We start from the raw sequence: 18,708 nt of genomic DNA, 5'->3' as shown, positions 1-18,708 counted from the left end.
AGCAACATCTGGAAGACACCAACTTGGGGTGGCTGCTCTACAACAGCGGTCTTCAACTAGTCCAGACCTGAGACACACTGCTGGCTCCCAGCCTGTTATGGACCAGACTTGGGCTGGTCATAATCTCTCTGTCTAACTTACCTCACATAGTTGTTATGAGGATAAGGCGGGGAACCACATGCACTGCTCTCTGAGCTTGTTGGTGAGGTGGCAAGAGAAGTAAGTCATGATAATAATAATAATAATAATAATAATAATAATAATAATAATAATAATATTTTATTATTTGTACCCCGCCCATCTGGCTGGGTTTCCCCAGCCACTCTGGGCGGCTTCCATAGAAACCAAAAAACACTAAAATATCATACATTAAAAACTTCCCTGAACAGGGCTGCCTTAAGATGTCTTCTGAATGTCAGGTAGTTGTTTATCATTTTGACATCTGATGGGAGGGTGTTCCACAGGGCGGGCGCCACTACCGAAAAGGCCCTCTGCCTGGTTCCTGTAGCTTTGCTTCTCGCAATGAGGGAACCGCCAGAAGGCCCTCGGCGCTGGACCTCAGTGTCCGGGCAGAACGATGGGGGTGGAGACGCTCTTTCAGGTATACTGGGCCGAGGCCGTTTAGGGCTTTAAAGGTCAACACCAGCACTTTGAATTGTGCTCAGAAACGTACTGGGAGCCAATGTAGGTCTTTCAAGACCGGTGTTATGTGGTCTCGACGGTCGCCCCCAGTCACCAGTCTAGCTGCCGCATTCTGGATTAGCTGTAGTTTCAGCTAATGATCAGAGGTGCAAGAGCAGGAAAAGGGAGTCTCTGGCCCTTTATATGTCCTTTGACTCCTACTCCCAACAGCACCAGGCAGCCCGGCCATTGGTCAGGGCTGAGGAAGTGGGAGTCCAACAGCATTTATAAAGCCCACAGGTTCAGCATCAGGGAGAGAGGGAAGGATAGAGGTAGGCAGAGAGACAAAGAGAGAGAGAACCATACAGTGGTACCTCGGGTTAAGTACTTAATTCATTCCAGAGGTCCGTTCTTAACCTGAAACTGCTCTTAACCTAAAGCACCACTTTAGCTAATGGGGCCTCCCGCTGCCACCGCACGATTTCTGTTCTCATCCTGAAGCAAAGTTCTTAACCCAAGGTACTATTTCTGGGTTAGCGGAGTCTGTAACCTGAAGCGTATGTAACCTGAAGTGTATGTAACCCGAGGTACCACTGTATAAGTTTTTAATAAAAATTTGGACTAAACTGATGCACAGTTTCGAACCAGACACACTTTTCTCTTGGCTTTGGCTTTTTCTTTTGCCTTTTTCAATGGGCATATCATTTTGTTATGCTCTCAGAAGCGATAAAAATGAATTTTAAAAATGAGGAAAGCAGTAAGTGAAGTGGAAAAACAGTGGAGAATAAAGTAGAGGATGGTGGGAAGCAAATTAAGTTCGCCTCTGCAAAGATATTGCTCTGTCAGGAAACAGAGGGAACTCATGAAGGTTTTATTGAAACATGCGGGACTTCTTTTGATTCCTCTCTTTTTCTCTCTCAGACAAATAGACTTTCTTATCTAGAATCCACGTGAAGCCTCCTCCCTTTCTTCTGGTCTCCATTCGAACGCACTGTCTTTCCATTGTTGGCTGAAGCAGTGGCAAGATCAGCCGCCACTTATTCCTTCCTAAAAATAACAACTGGAAGCATGATTTAAAATAAAATAACGAAGCTGAAAACTACCCTAGACATTAACAATGATGTTTGGATGTTTGGATTTTATTAATCCATCCATTGCACAAGACATGCACCAGTAGAGGGAGATTATTGTGGAACTAATCATTAAGGAGAGTTGTAGAGTGAAAACAAACTCTTTGCCTCAGGGCAGAAAGTGGCATTGCCCATCATGTCTCTCACCATTTAATATACTGTTTAATATACCTTGAGATTTTCTCTGAAGTTGGTGCACTGTTCAAACATCATTCAGAAAGTTTACTGGGTGTTTCTCTATATCAATAATGTGTTCCAGCTTTACTCTGGTAAATATTCAGATCAGACTCTCTCTTGACTCAATATGTCGGCACATTTTTATCATTCCAGTGCTCATGGGATTCTACTTTATTCTTGCCATTGCTTGGAGGAGCTATGGAACAGCCCCAGTAAGAATGAATTTGTGTGGCTGTTTTGCTACAGCCTGCTGTTTTCTCTCTTTGCCTGGTTTTGCGGCATGCTCACAGCAAATGTGCCACCATACCTGAGCACAAATAATTGATTTAAGTGAAGCAGAGAAAGAGGAGTTTTAGAGGCATCCTTGGCAGACTTAGGCTTTCTGAGTTTTCTGTTGGGCTGCACGGAAAGCCCTGCATAACCTTGGAGTCAAAGGGGGAAGGGAGATTACTACAGTGGGATCAAAGCCAGGGCTTTTTCAGCCGTGGCCCCGATCTGGTGGAACGCTCTGTCACAAGAGACTAGGGCCCTGCGGGACTTGACATCTTTCTGCAGGGCCTGCAAGATGGAGCTGTTCCACCAGGCCTTTGGTCAAGGCACAGTCTGACCCCTCTCTCCTTCTGTAATCCTAATAGAACTCTAACCCAATGGTTGCCATTAATTTGATTCTGAATTGATTTTAGAATGAATTTTAATTAATTGACTGTGTGATTTTATGTACACTGTGCTATTTCTACTTGTTGTTAGCTGCTCTGAGCCTGACTTTGGCCGGGGAGGGCGGAATACAAATAAATTATTATTATTATTATTATTATTAGGCAGCTGCTGCGGTTTCTGCCCCTTCCTCCTCCTCTCTTTCAGCTCTGCACCATCTCCTGCCCCTGATAGGCTTTCTACCGCTGGCTCTTCTCTTTCCCTCGAACCTGAGAGCCAGTGTGGTGTAGTGGTTAAGAGCGGTGGACTTGTAATCTGGTGAACTGGGTTCACTTCCCCACTCCTCCACTTGCAGCTGCTGGGTGACCTTGGGCCAGTCACACTTCTCTGAAGTCTCTCAGCCTCACTCACCTCAAACTCAGTGTTTGTTGTGGGGGAGGAAGGGAAAGGAGAATGTTAGCCGCTTTGAGACTCCCTGAAGGGGAGTGATAAAGCGGGATATCAAATCCAAACTCCTCTTCTTCTTCTCCTGCCTCCCAGCCTCCCTCCTCCTCTGACCCGTCTTCAGAGTCCACTCCCATGATGCTGGCTGTGAGCTTTCCTCCTCTGCTGCTTCCCTGGGGAGTTCTTCAGCTGGAGACGCCACTGCTTCCCTTCACCCAGCCAGTACCTTACAGATGTGGAACAGATATTATGTGGCACCTGTAACTGTGCCAATTCTGCTGATCGAAGGGGTTGAATGGGCACATGCGGGGCAAAGCAATCTCATAGGTACCTGGGTCCCAAGTTGTTCAGGGCTTTGTATAGTAAAAGTAACACACTGGATCTGCAAATCAGCAAGCAATGCCAATCTCTCAACCTCTCTCCTGTCAGCAATCGCCCTATGTGTTAAATCTTTGGTTTTCTGCATGCGTGTGATACGGCCAGCACTGACACTGTGCCCTGCAAAGGAGGCAAGACCCCTGTGTAGGTCTCCTGAGGGATTTCAGCTGTGAAGCAGAGACTTGTGAGGTTTTTGGAGGGAACTGAGGTTTGCAGGTGGAAAGCAAATTACTAAGCAATCTTGGCCCATCCCTAGAGCAAATAAACCTATTTGCTTCTCTGACGTTTGTCATCATTTCTGAATCTGGGAAAAAGGTGTCCCCAGCAGTGCTGTAGGGGTAGATCAAAAGACAAGAGCCCAAAGGAAACCTCACAAAAACATAACTGTGTAAATAAAAGGCTCTGTTTGCAAGTGTTTGGGGAACGTGGTTTGCATCTTGCCAAGAGAATGTGTACAGCTCTGTGTTTCCAAATAAGCAGCTCTGTATGCGTGCCAATCGGACTAGCTCTGAGCTAAAATGCAGGTTGGTTTACATGAATGCTGCTTTCCAGTGCAAAAAAAAACCCCTCTCCCCTATCATAATTTTCTTGAGTTGGAAGGTTGAAGGGATGAGGGAGTATCTGATGGGGAGTTGGAAGTGCAACAGCAGAGATCATTTGGTTTGTATCTTTAATTGCTAATTCTGTTAAGTGTTAGAGTCAACTAGCCAACAATGGTTCCATGTGGAAATTTGATTCCTTCAGTGCACTCTATGTGGGGCCTCTCTTGCGTTTGGTCTGGAAACTTCAGTTAGTGCAGGAGGCTGCAATACGGTTACTGCCAGGAGTGAGATCCTGCCAGCATGTCTCACATCTGCTCAGACAATTGAAAGGCATTCATATTTTAATGTGGCAGCTCCGGAACTCCCTGCCTATTGACATTTCAGAAGGTTGGCAGTTCAAATCCCCACGACGGGGTGAGCTCCCGTTGCTCGGTCCCTGCTCCTGCCAACCTAGCAGTTTGAAAGCACGTCAAGTGCAAGTAGATAAATAGGTACCGCTCCGGCGGGAAGGTAAACGGCGTTTCCATGCGCTGCTCTGGTTTGCCAGAAGCAGCTTAATCATGCTGGCCACATGACCTGGAAGCTGTACGCCGGCTCCCTCGGCCAGTAAAGCGAGATGAGCGCCGCAACCCCAGAGTCAGTCACTACTGGAACTAATGGTCAGGGGTCCCTTTACCTTTACCTTACTTTCTTTGTATCCTTTTTCAGCACCAGCAAAAAAAAAAAAAAAAACAAAACAAAAAAACAAAAAAAAAACTGTTTGGAGAAACCTGTCTGCATTTTAATCTGTAATATTATCTTATAGTACATATTTTCAACTGTTGTTTTTATTCGTATTCATATTTTTTAAAACCTTGTTTTTAACTTTCCTGACAATTTTTAATGTGCATTTTATATTATTTGCAAAACACTGGGCCGAAACAGGTCCCCTACCCTTATCTAGGAAACAAAAGAGTGCATTTTAGAGGTTACTAACTTTAACTACCAACTCCAAGTATTGCATAGAAAACGTGATTATTGCTACAGACTGCAGCTTCACAATTTCATTGCTAAGTGACTCTGCAGCATCACCTAGTGGTTCTGGAGACCAGCAGGAGATTTTCTAATACTTTAAAAAAAAAAAAAACTTCACTTTGCTCCATCAGAGAAACTATGGGCTGTCTTAATAGCAGGAGTGGCTTTATTTGTATAAATCTTCTAAGTATGCAGCCATAGAAAGGAGCAGAACCAGGCAGAGGGCCTTCTCAGTAGTAGTGCCAGCCTTGTGGAACGCCCTCCCATCAGATATCAAGGAAATAAGCAGCTATCTTATTTTTAAAAGACATCTGAAGGCAGCCCTGTTTAGGGAAGTTTTCAATATTTAATGCTCTACAGTGGTACCTCGGGTTACATACACTTCAGGTTAGCGGAGTCTGGAACCTGAAGCGTCTGTAACCCGAGGTACCACTGTATTGTTATTCTAAAGGCAGGAGATGCAGCCTTCATGCTGAAGCTGGTCAGTGAATCATAGAATCATAGAGTTGGAAGAGACCACAAGGGCCATTGAGTCCAACCCCCTGCCAAGCAGGAAACACCATCAGAGCACTCCTGACATATGGTTGTCAAGCCTCTGCTTAAAGACCTCCAAAGTAGGAGACTCCACCACACTCCTTGGCAGCAAATTCCACTGTCAAACAGCTCTTACTGTCAGGAAGTTCTTCCTAATGTTTAGGTGGAATCTTCTTTCTTGTAGTTTGGATCCATTGCTCCGTGTCCGTTTCTCTGGAGCAGCAGAAAACAACCTTTCTCCCTCCTCTATGTGACATCCTTTTATATATTTGAACATGGCTATCATATCACCCCTTAACCTCCTCTTCTCCAGGCTAAACATGCCCAGCTCCCTTAGCCGTTCCTCATAAGGCATCGTTTCCAGGCCTTTGACCATTTTGGTTGCCCTCCTTTGGACACGTTCCAGTTTGTCAGTGTCCTTCTTGAACTGTGGTGCCCAGAACTGGACACAGTACTCCAGGTGAGGTCTGACCAAAGCAGAATACAGTGGCACTATTACTTCCCTTGATCTAGATGCTATACTCCTATTGATGCAGCCCAGAATTGCATTGGCTTTTTTAGCTGCCGCGTCACACTGTTGGCTCATGTCAAGATTGTGGTCAACCAAGACTCCTAGATCCTTTTCACAGTGGCTGGATCCAGTGCCTGGATGGGAGACCATCAGTTGGTAGAACATGAGACTCTTAATCTCAGGGCCATGGGTTTGAGCCCCACGTTGGGCTGAAGATTCCTGCACTGCAGGGGGTTAGAATAGATGGTGATGATTCTATGGTTGCCTTGAGCTCCATAATAGAAGACATGTAGGATGTAAATGGAGGCAGTGAGAGATTTTACTTTCTTGGGCTCCATGATCACTGCAGATGGTGACAGCAGTCACGAAATTAAAAGACACCTGCTTCTTGGGAGAAAAGCAATGACAAAACTAGACAGCATCTTAAAAAGCAGAGAAATCACCTTGCCGACAAAGGCCTGTATAGTTAAAGCTATGTTTTTCCCAGTAGTGAGAGCTGGACTATAAAGAAGGCTGATCACCAAAGAATTGATGCTTTTGAATTATGGTGCTGGAGGAGACTTTTGAGAGTCCCATGGACTGCAAGAAGATCAAACCTATCCATTCTTAAGGAAATCAGCCCCGAGTGCTCACTGGAAGGACAGATCCTGAAGCTGAGGCTCCAAGACTTTGTCCACCTCAAGAGAAGAAAAGACTCCCTGGGAAAGACCCTGATGTTGGGAAAGATTGAGGGCACAAAGAGAAGGGGATGACAGAAGACGAGATGGCTGGACAGTGTTTTCGAAGCTACCGACATGAGTCTGACCAAACTGTGGGAGGCAGTGGAAGACAGGAGTGCCTGGCGTGCTCTGGTCCATGGGGTCACAAAGAGTCAGACACGACTAAACCACTAAACAACAAGGATGTAAATGTAGTAAATAAAATAAAATCACAGTGATAGCAGCTTGTTCTCAGCTAAATCGGAGCCATGAGGATCAGCAATCAAAATACTCACAGGAAGATCTGGGTTTGCTACAATGTCAGGGTTGGCAGAGACTACCAGTACCACCTATTAGTTGAAAGGCCACTATAGAGGTGGCACTGGCAGCTGGCTGCTGAGGTAGCAACAGATCTAGTCTCCAAGGAGCATGCCATAGCTGTGGCTGCTGCCATGGTAGCGGGAAATGCATTCCTTGGAGGCCAGCTCTGCTGCCCCTATGGATCCTGCCGCCTGAGGCAGCTGCCTCGCTTTGCCTCACGGATGAGCCGGCCCTGTTTCACACTATGGAGAAGAGTGCTAAATACTTTCCCTGATCCCACCAAAGATGTCATTAGCTCCATAGGGAAAAGCATACAAATACAATCCTGGGATGTCTTTTTGTTTTCCCCTCTGTGGAGCCGATAGCACTTTTGGGGGGTGATTGTCAGGAGGCATGCTATTTAAATTGGGAACAGAGTGGAGGAAAACAGTTAAATATCCCCTCGATTAGTGCCACTTCCCTGTTCCTTCGAAGCAGCCTTGTGAAGATGCTAATGATTAAAACACCTTTTTAAAAAATGCCTAGTTTAGCCCTAAGGGAAGTTTTGTTTCAAGAAAAGGAAGAGGGTTTAATAATAATAATAATAATAATAATAATAATAATAATAATAATAATAAAGCTCAGATGAATAAAGCAAAATTTCTCATGCAGCATGAAGCACTCAGCAGACTCGTTTGTTGAGTTTCTTGATAGCCCTAATTTGCATCTCTTTATGTACATATTGGCTCTAAAATGGATTCTCCAGTCACAGGGCAGTCGGTTTCTGTCTCCCTGCTCCATCTCTCTCTGTCTTCTCCATGCCTAGGCATCTGCTCACCTCAGCATTGGGGACTTGTCTGCTGTTAAGGCAGCAGATGTGCTCAGTTATTGGCCTTGTGACCTGGGAAGCTGCAAGAGGGAGAAGATGAAGGGGCGGTCCTGTTGAGCAAGCAGGACATCTTGCCCAATGGCAGAGTTGGTTACGATCGGTGTCAATCAACACCGCAGACAGGCTTGACCTGCTCGTTCTGTTTTATTATATGTGTTTTTGGAACCAAAAAGCTTCCTCCAGAAACCTTAACGTAACTTTCAGAAAGATCTTTGTTCCAGAAAAGGGAAGCACTTGTACGTGAAGAGACATATTTGGTGAAGGAAATAAATTAACTGAACTCCTGAGCATGCGCAGAGCGACACACTCTCTCACACCAACTGGCCACAGGACAGTCACATGCTCTGGTGGAGTTTACCTTTTACCTTTTAGAGGCAAACCTTTGAGCTTGTGACTTTGAGACTTTGCAACAAGCACCTCATAATTCACTTTCCACGTGGTCCAGCAAGGCATTAAGGGGTTTTTTCGTCATCAAGCATTTGGGTGGTAAATATCCTGGTTTCCCTACTAGTCCACATGACTTACAGAGTTTAGCATGGACTGTGGAGAACAGGGAACAGGGGGGAAATTTTCACTTAAAGGCAAACCTATCTAATCCACATTTTCCGAATCAACATCTAAAACGGAAGCACATCCTTCAAACCCACAGTTCCCCAAAGTTTGCAATGCAGCACTCAAGTCACTTAACGTGTACAAAAACCCATACAGTGGGTGAAATGTGCATATAAATTCATATATTGGTGCCTTAAAGCAGGGGAAATTGCTCTGCAAAGCGTGTCTGCCAATGTCTCTGCTAGGGAAAACGGCATACAAAAATGTATTTAATAGGAGGCATTCACAGCAAAATGCTTATGAATTTTCAAGATGACTTTTTTTAAAAGGGAATTGCACACTGATGTGGGCAAGTGGAAAACTGAACGTTAGACCGGAATCTGAAATGGACACATTTGTCCATCTCTGGCACAGAATGTTAGCGTTTTGGGGCACCCTGGAGATCAACAAGCCCACCCACCCCCCGGTTTAATCCAGAATCTGCAATGCAGACTGCACCTGCAGAATCTATCCAGCCTTGGCTTAAATATGCATAGGTGGCTTTCTGCTTATCCCTCAACAGATGAAGCCAGAGTTATGTGACCTAGAAGCAAAGCAGCAAGCTGGAGAGAGAGCCAGAGCAATGTTTGAAAGCAAGGTTTGATTTCTGTTTGAATCCAAGGCTGCAAACTAGCAGAAAAAGAAGAGAATTGTGGGGGTGCTGATGCTGTGGCCCTCTCCATCGTAGGCTTGGGTTGAATATATATATAAATAAACCATCCATCATAAAGGCATCACAGTCTTCACTGTGACTCATTTCCAAAAGGAAACACGAACTCTGGCTAAGCACCTGAGATCCCTGGAATCTCACACCTCTTGAAGATTGGGGTGGTGAGCAACAATATATTAGCTCCCTGAAACAGAAGTGCTTCCTTGGGGAGGGGGGAGATGTCTGGGTCCAGTCTAACAACTGATTGACAGCTGCACAGTTGCCCATGTAGCACGTTAAGCAACAGCCTTTATATATTATTTGTTTATTTATTTATTTATTCATTTATACCCCGCCCATCTGGCTGGGTTTCTCCAGCCACTCTGGGCGGATTCCAATGGAATATTAAAATACAATAACCTATTAAACATTAAAAGCTTCCCTAAACAGGGCTGCCTTCAGATGTCTTCTAAAAATCTGGTAGTTTTCCTCTTTGACATCTGATGGGAGGGCGTTCAACAGGGCGGGTGCCACTACCAAGAAGGCCCTCTGCCTGCTTCCCTGTAACTTGGCTTCTCGGAGTGAGGGAACCTCCAGAAGGCCCTCGGCGCTGGACCTCAGCGTCCGGGTAGAACGATGGAGGTGGAGACGCTCCTTCAGGTATACTGGACCGAGGCCGTTTAGGGCTTTAAATGTCAGCACCAACACTTTGAATTGTGCTCAGAAACGTACTGGGAGCCAGTGTAGGTCTTTCAAGACTGGTGTTATATGGTCTTGGGGGCCGCTCCCAGTTACCAGTCTAGCTGCCGCATTCTGGATTAGTTGTAGTTTCTGGGTCACCTTCAAATGTAGCCCCACATAGAGCGCATTGCAGTAGTCCAAGCGAGAGATAACCAGAGCATGCACCACTCTGGCGAGACAGTCCACAGGCAGGTAGGGTCTCAGCCTGCGTATCAGATGGAGCTGGTTAACAGCTGCCCTGGACACAGAATTGACCTGCGCCTCCATGGGCAGCTGTGAGTCCAGAATGACTCCCAGGCTGTGCACCTGGTCCTTCAGAGGCACAGTTACCCCATTCAGGACCAGGGAGTCCTCCACACCCCCCGCCTCCTGTCCCCCAAAAACAGTACTTCTGTCTTGTCAGGATTTAACCTGAATCTTGCTATTTTTCAAAAAGCCAAATGAAACTTCCTTCTTCCCGAGTCCTCCTGAGCTTCCCATGCATCCACACCATTAAAGTCTTGGAGTCCCGCCAGACTGCTAGGTTGTGTGTTTTGTTGTTTTGTTTTTGCGGCTGCATTCTGCAACATTCAAGTAGGTAGCCGTGTTGGTCTGACACAGTAGAAATATACTTTAAAAATGAAAAAAAAAATGTCCAGTAGCCCCTTAGAGACCAATTAATTTGTTCTTGGTATGAGCTTTCGTATCTGAAGAAGTGTGCCTGCACACAAAAGCTCATACCAGGAACAAACTTAGTTGGTCTCTAAGGGGCTACTGGACAATTTTTTTAAAAAAATGTGTATATATTTATTCTGCAACATGTCATTGATGCAGTAATAGAAGAAGAAGAAGAAGAAGAAGAAGAAGAAGAAGAAGAAGAAGAAGAAGAAGAAGAAGAGTAGTAGTAGTAGTAGTAGTAGTAGTAGTAGTTTGGATTTGATATCCCGCTTTATCACTACCCGAAGGAGTCTCAAAGCGGCTAACATTCTCCTTTCCCTTCCTCCCCCACAACAAACACTCCGGGAGGTGAGTGGGGCTGAGAGACTTTAGAGAAGTGTGACTGGCCCAAGGTCACCCAACAGCTGCATGTGGAGTTGCAGGGAAGCGAACCCGGTTCACCAGATTACGAGTCCACTGCTCTTAACCACTACACCACACTGGCTCTCAACATATTAGTGGTGGATCCACACGCCATTCTATTAGTTGTTCTACAATGCTTCTGCAATGTTGTCGCGTTATTGGTGCCTAGAGGGTCACTCTTGGACCAAAGTACAACAAGAGCAGGACAAGAATTAATCAGACTGTTTGCGGTACAAAAATTTGCAGGATTTTAGCAGGATGTTACAGGCGCAATGATGTGGTATGTCTGCCCTGAAATACTTGCAGGCGCAGCCAGTATTGAAAGAGGGATTGTGTATAACTGCCCCAATACCTTCATAAGCGCAAATGATCTTAACCATGCGTCGAAGTTCCCATTGTGTTGGAGAAGGGATCTGCAACCTTTAAGACAAAAAGAGCCACTTGGACCCGTTTCCGAAGGAAACAAACTGGGAGCCGCAAAGCCATTGCAACATTTAAAACAAATATATCTCCAGAGCCGCGATCTGACAGCGGGCGGGAAGGTGACGTTGGGACGGTGGGTGACTAACGCACACACCGCCCCCATGCGACGTCACAGCCAGTACAGCGCCCGCCACAGTGGGGAGTGTTGGGGCGCACGATGCGCCTCCTCCCCTCGCTAATATCCGCCCCGGAGCCGCGGCAAAGGTGTAAAAGAGCCACATGTGGCTCCGGAGCCGCGAGTTGCTGACCCCTGTGTTGGAGGTATCTACCCATGGTAAGTCTGCACAGGATTGCAGCCTTAAATCTAATATCCATTCCCTCTTAATTAAAGCCTTGCATAGGATGCAGGAAACGGCTTAAGTAGTTTTCTGGTCTCCGTTCAGGTCTTTAAAAATGTAACCCTAGAAATAACTATTAAGACACCAAGAGTAATGCCTTGCCTCCTGCAAAGCTGGACCATAGCTGTCAACTTTTCCCTTTTCTTGGAAGGAATCCTATTCAGAATAAGGGAATTTCCCTTTAAAAAATGGGAAACGTTGACAGCTATCAGCTGGGCATACCCGAACCCCGCAGTTTCAGCGCGTTCCGATTTCTGCAAAGGACACGAATTTATGCAGGTCTGCATAGAACCAGACTGTGGGCTAAACAGTGGAATCTTACAAAGCAGTTCAATGACTTTTACGCCCAGGAAATTGGCATAGTATTGAAGGCCCAAAGATGCTTGGAAGTTGTCAGTCAGATTAAGCTAAAAACAAAACAAAACTTCCTTCAGAGAAAGAGAACAAAAACTAATCACAAAACAGCTTTTGTTGGCATACTGCCCCTATTCCTGGAACTGGTTTATTTTCATCCACTGTCCCCCCATCTCACAATCTCCCCATGTAACCCAGAAAAGGAGACTTACTTTTGCAGCTTCTCCATCGTTCCGTTCTCCTCAACCCTTGGTCCGCTAAAGGCTGTGTGTTCTGCAACTAATCCAAAGGCATGTCATCGCTGCCGCTGCTGCTGCCACCAACTATAGGATTTGCTAGGAGTTAAGCCTACCAAGATATCAGCCACTCCGGCAGGGTGGGGCTGTTTAAACATATGACTGTGCTTTTCTCATTCAGTACAAGAATGCCCAGGACCATGAAATTAAATGAGGCGCTGTAAAGCCAGGCAGATTTGGCATTTTCCTTCAGCGGGATTGTGAGATAAGCATCAGATTGCTCATTGTTTCGGGAAGTTTAGATCAGCTCCTCCAGCAGCCTCTGACTTGATGTGTGCGGGACAGCACCTTTGCCATGCTCCAAATCTGTTTCACCGTCAACATTTGTGGGCATAGCTCTACAACAGGGTTTCCTAAAGTGGGGGGATGATCCAGGGGGGCAGTAGTAGCCTCGGGTGCAATTGGGGAGGGGGCATTAAATGAAAATAGGAGGGCAGTGGAAGCATAAAGAAGAGAAGAACAATTTGAAAAACCGTTCATACTGTATGTGTTTCATCTGTTGCGCAATGATGCTTAGCGCCAGGTCGGGCACTGTTGTGGGACGGCAACAATGCCACCCCTGGATCTTGGGGTCATGCTGGAGGGAAGGGGTTTTCCTGGGCTTTCTGGCTTCACTCGGTTAGGATAGCTCAGTTGGTAGAGCATGAGCCTCTTAATCCCAGGGTTGTGGGTTTGAACCCCATGCTTGACAACAAGATTTCAGAATTGCAGGGGGATGGACTAGAATTCAGCAGTTCTCAACCTGTGGGTCCCCAGATGTTGTTGGACTACAACTCCCATCATCCCTGACCACTGGTCATGCTGGCCAGGAATGATGGGAGTTGTAGTCCAACAACATCTGGGGACCCACAGGTTGAGAAACACTGGACTAGATGAACCTTGGGGTCTCTTCCGACTCTACAATTCTATGGATTCTATAGCTGTCTAAATGCTTGCTTTCCATCTGCTCAACAGGTATATTTGCAAATGAGCCAATTATTGCAAAAAAAAAGCCACGAAAATGCTCCAGAGCTTTCTGTCATAGAGAATGTTATAATTATTGCCGGGGTGATGGAAGCGAATGACAGTGTACACAACTGTGATATATGAAGCTTCTAGACTGATATAAAATAGGCTCAACCATTTAACCACCCTGAGACCTCTGGGTACAGGGGTGTGTAAATTCAATAAATGAAATGAAACTCAGGACCGGAAAGTGGATCGCAGCTTGCCTTCCTATTTGGCCAATGGCAGGCAAGCTGTGGCACCAGCCCTGCCCCTGGGGTGGATTGGACTGAGCCAGCAGGCTTCACTTTGGTCCTCCCCATGGGTTTTAATAAATAATTTTATAATTTCAAGCTTCAAGGTGTCTTGCTAACAACGTCTTTCTTTACTGTGTTGTAGGGACGCGGGTGGCGCTGTGGGTAAAACCTCAGCGCCTAGGACTTGCCGATCGTATGGTCAACGGTTCAAATCCCCGCAGCGGGGTGAGCTCCCGTCGTTCGGTCCCAGCTCCTGCCCACCTAGCAGTTCGAAAGCACTCTTAAGTGCAAGTAGATAAATAGGTACCGCTTTATAGCGGGAAGGTAAATGGCGTTTCGGTGTGCTGCTCCGGTGCCGGTTCGCTGGAGCAGCTTCGTCACGCTGGCCACGTGACCCGGAAGTGTCTCCGGACAGCGCTGGCCCCCGGCCTCTTGAGCGAGATGGGCGCGCAACCCTAGAGTCAGACACGACTGACCCGCACGGACAGGGGTACCTTTTAAGACATAGGTAGAAATAGAGCTACATAAAAGAAAACAAATTTGTCCCTGAGTCTTTCTGTTTATTTGCTTAAAGAAGGCAGATTTCCAGGGGGGGGGACATTGAGTATTTTTTTTCTAAAATGGGCGCAGTAAGGCTAAATAAGCCTGGGAACCTCTGCTCTACAACAATACTGGTTTCATGCCAATATAACTAATGCCAGCATAACTACCATGCTTTTCTCCAAAGACCCCTGAGAAATGGAATTTTAAGGGAGCTGAAAATTCTGTTAAAAGACCCCCAGAAAACTACAATTTATTGGGCTGTGGGGTTGTTGTTTTTTAAAGACTGCTGTGCAGTTTGTCCGTTCATCTGGGAGCAAGCTCCATCAAGCACAAGATGAATAACCAGGATATTGGCTCTTTATCAAGCATTCCAGCCTGATTGGTTTATGGGGAGGTTAAATGACATTGTGCCAATAATGGCTGCTCAATCTTTTCAGGTGAGCAGCGATTGAGGACCTTCACCTCATCTGCCGTCCCCAGCAGCAAAAGCTCACATGTTGGCCAGCCAATAAGGGACTTCCCTGGTCAGCAGAAGTTCCAAGAGGGATTCCCACCAGAAAGTCAAGATTAAAATGGGCCAATAAGAGGCTCTGCTGGAGGGCAGTGCCTTTCTGGCTGGGCACTGGCTGCAGCACTTAATAGCTGGGTGTTCCTTCCCTCCGCAGCACAGTTGGTCAAAATTCCACCTCCACCAGTTATTTAATAAAGTTGTGGCCATTTTAGATCCTGACCGTTGTCTGTCTGAGTTTGTTTTATCATACCTCTTAGTGCTCACTGCATGGGGGCAGGTGACACTGTGAATGGTACCGCAAAGCATTATCGTGAGAGATTTTACTTTCTTGGGCTCCATCATCACTGCAGATGGTGACAGCAGTCGTGAAATTAAAAGACGCCTCCTTCTTGGGAGAAAAGCAATGACAAACCTAGACAGCATCTTAAAAAGCAGAGAAATCACCTCGCCGACAAAGGTCCGTATAGTTAAAGCCATGGTTTTCCCAGTAGTGATGTATGGAACTGAGAGCTGGACCATCAAGAAGGCTGATCGCCGAAGAATTGATGCTTTTGAATTAAGGTGCTGGAGGAGACTCTTGAGAGTCCCATGGACTGCAAGAAGATCAAACCTCTCCATTCTGAAGAAAATCAGCCCTGAGTGCTCACTGGAAGGACAGATCCTGAAGCTGAGGCTCCAATACTTTGGCCACCTCATGAGAAGAGAAGACTCCCTGGAAAAGACCCTGATGTTGAGAAAGATTGAGGGCACTAGGAGAAGGGGACGACAGAGGACGAGGTGGTTGGACAGTGTTCTCGAAGCTACCAGCATGCGTTTGACCAAGCTGCGGGAGGCAGTGGAAGACAGGAGTGCCTGGCGTGCTCTGGTCCATGGGGTCACGAAGAGTCAGACATGACTAACCAACTAAACAACAACAAACTTCCCCCATTGTTATCCTTACCACACAAAAAAAATCCCATCCTGAGGATTCCCATTGTCCAAGATCTCCCAAGCAGCTTTAATTGCACAACCTAAATTTGCCAGGATGTGACCGAATTCTACCCAAATGAAGCAACAGGCAATAGTCCCACTGAAATCAGCAAGTGTTACTTTTAAATAGGGATGGAAAAATTCTATCAATTTCACTTTCTCTCAGCTTTCCATTTTTTAACCAATTTTATTCTCCACATTTCCACAGCAATGTGTTATTTCTTTTTTTAAAATAAAAAGCCTAATGAAAATTTGTCCGGATTTTAGTATTTCTCCCCCACACACATACACACATTTTTGCTAAGCAATTTCCCCTAATATAATTCATACTTAGATTTTATTTTAACTACCATATGCATAATTATGCCCCTAATTATATACATTTTTGTACACCGTGTCTTCTCGCAGAACTGAATCGCAGCATTGGAGAAGTGCCGATTTTGAAGGATAGTTTCGTTTCAAGAAGTGCAAATTGGGTAGATCGTTAAAATGCTGGCAAAAACAAATCTCTCCCTATTTCCTGCTTCTGAATAAACATATATCAGAATGCGCTGTTAACATAGCAACACCATGGGTTACATTACGTATGAGCAAAATCTGGAACAGTTTGTTATGTAAATTATCCTGGGGAAGTGGTAAGGATATTGCTACAAGTCTTAGAAAGCTGGTGTTAAGAGTGATGCATCTTAATGTAGAGGAGATAGCATGCTTTGAATTAATCTTTCATCCCCCCCCCCTAAAAAAAAAGTCTGCCAGCTTAAGCAGACATCTCTTTTGAGAAAAGAGGGCTTGCCATATTTATTCAACCCATGCCAACTGACTTCACCTGCTGATCAAACACAACAGGAGATATTAAGATGACAGATGTCATGCACATCCATTAGCCACTGTTCCTTCAGCAAAAGCAGACACACTCATCTTTTATTGCCTTGGAGAATTCTTTGGAAGAAACCCAGCAGCATGCATGGCAAACAATGGGTGCGTGGGAGAAAGAAAAACAAGGAAAGAGAGAGGCATCTCCAATGTCTGCTTAGCACCAAGTGCCAGAGGCAACCTGGATAATATGGTTTGACAAGAAGGCCTGAAGCAAAGGTAGAGAACATGTAACTCTGTATATAATCTTCAGGGCCGGATTTAGGTTTGATGATGCCCTAAGCTACTGAAGGTAATGGGGCCCTTTATATCTCCAGCTGTCCTTTGTCAACAACAAATTGTCGCTGTGTTTTGTGTTGAATATATGCTATATGGTAATTTATGGACCTAATAGGTATCTAAAGCCATTTGCACATAACAAGATATGTATTTTATCAAAGTAATTGTGGAACTGAAATACAATTAAGAAGAAGTATATTAATAGTGAAATAATTATTAAGCTCTAACTGTATGTAGCTTTTATTTTACAGTGGTACCTCGGGTTAAGAACTTAATTCGTTCTGGAGATCAGTTCTTAACCTGAAACTGTTCTTAACCTGAGATACCACTTTAGCTAATGGGGCCGCCGCGCTGCTGCCGCCGCGCAATTTCTGTTCTCATCCTGAAGCAAAGTTCTTAACCCGAGGTACTATTTCTGGGTTAGCGGCGTCTGTAACCTGAAGCGTCTGTAACCCGAGGTACCACTGTATTTGTTTTTTACCTTATATTTTGGAAATGTGCATCCAGTGTTTTTTCCCTTTAATTTTTTTGGGGGGCCCCAAGAAAGTGGGGCCCTAAACTATAGCTTGTTTAGCTTATACATAAATCTGGCACTAATCTTCAATGTCGTCATATGTCAGTGTTCTTTCATCAGAGTCTCGTGGGAAGGCTTGCAGCAAAGGACTTGAGGTGTGGCTACTATTAGACGCCCCAATACTTACTTGCATGCAGCATTGCATGTCCCGGATTCCTGAGCACCATTTGCCACTGCTAGCACTTAAGTAAGGCTGCTTCCAGAGGACCTGCTTACTGAACATTCGTTCAGATTTGTTTGCACAAAGTTTGTGGGGAAGTTATATGGCTGTTTATGGAGCGTTCATTCCGATCTGTTTGCCGAAAGTTCATATGGCGTTGTGTCAACCTGTAATTGTTATCCCACCCTTTCGAGTGCGTGTTCCTGTCACTTTCCTTACTACAAAATGTCTGGTGTTTTGTTTTGTTTTGTTTTGTTAAAAAAGATGAGTTTGTTGTGTAAGAGCACTAAATTCAATTCAATTGCACAATCTGAATTCGCCAGTATGCGACTGAATTCTCTCTACAAAATAGCAAGAAGCTGGAAGTGCCCTTAGCTTTTCCTATATCTTCATTTTAGGAAATAATAATAATAATAATAATAATAATAATAATAATAATAATAATAATAATAATTTTTTATTTATACCCCACCCATCTGGCTGGGCTTCCCCAGCCACTCTGGGCGGCTTCCAACAAAATATTAAAATACAGTAATTCATCAAACATTAAAAGCTTCCCTAAACAGGGCTGCCTTCAAATGTCTTCTAAAAGTCTGGTAGTAGTTGTTCTCCTTGACATCTGGTGGGAGGACGTTCCACAGGGCGGGTGCCACTACTGAAAAGGCCCTCTGCCTGGTTCCCTATAACTTGGCTTCTCACAGTGAGGGAACCGCCAGAAGGCCCTCAGCGCTGGACCTCAGTGTCTGGGCAGAATGATGGGGGTGGAGACGCTCCTTCAGGTATACTGGACCGAGGCCATTTAGGGCTTTAAAGGTCAGCACCAACACTTTGAATTGTGCTTGGAAAATTTCACTTAGTAAATTTATGTGTGCCAGCTGTGTACACACTATCCCTTGAAGACCCCCCCCCAAAAAAAAGACTCCTGGGAACTGTACTTTATTCCACATAGAATAATAATTCCCAGTACCCCTAAAAAATTACAGATCCCAGCATCCTGTGGAGGAAAAATGTGCTTTAAGTGTATGGTATGTTTTGATTTGTGGGGACGGGGGTGGCACTGTGGTCTAAGCCACTGAGACTAGGGCTTGCCTATCAGAAGGTCAGTGGTTCGAATCCCCACAATGGGGTGAGCTCCTGTTGCTTGGTCCCAGCTCC

At 45.3% G+C, this 18,708-nt stretch overlaps 1 protein-coding gene across 1 annotated transcript in view; it reads right to left on the bottom strand.

Moving 5' to 3' along the window:
* Nucleotides 1–12,417, bottom strand: part of FER1L6 (fer-1 like family member 6) — a 114,490-nt gene extending 102,073 nt beyond the window's left edge. Inside the window, exon 1 of the mRNA XM_082235428.1 lies at nucleotides 12,320–12,417. Coding sequence (XP_082091554.1) covers nucleotides 12,320–12,336 — 17 coding nt within the window. The 5' untranslated portion in view covers nucleotides 12,337–12,417. The remainder of the gene's footprint in view (nucleotides 1–12,319) is intronic.
* Between the last annotated feature and the right edge of the window lie 6,291 nt (nucleotides 12,418–18,708).

Source organism: Podarcis vaucheri (assembly GCF_965113315.1).
Source record: "Podarcis vaucheri genome assembly, chromosome: 8".
NCBI lineage: Eukaryota > Metazoa > Chordata > Lepidosauria > Squamata > Lacertidae > Podarcis > Podarcis vaucheri.
The sequence above is the reverse complement of the archived record's forward strand: the minus strand, read 5'-3'. Positions and strand labels throughout refer to the sequence as shown.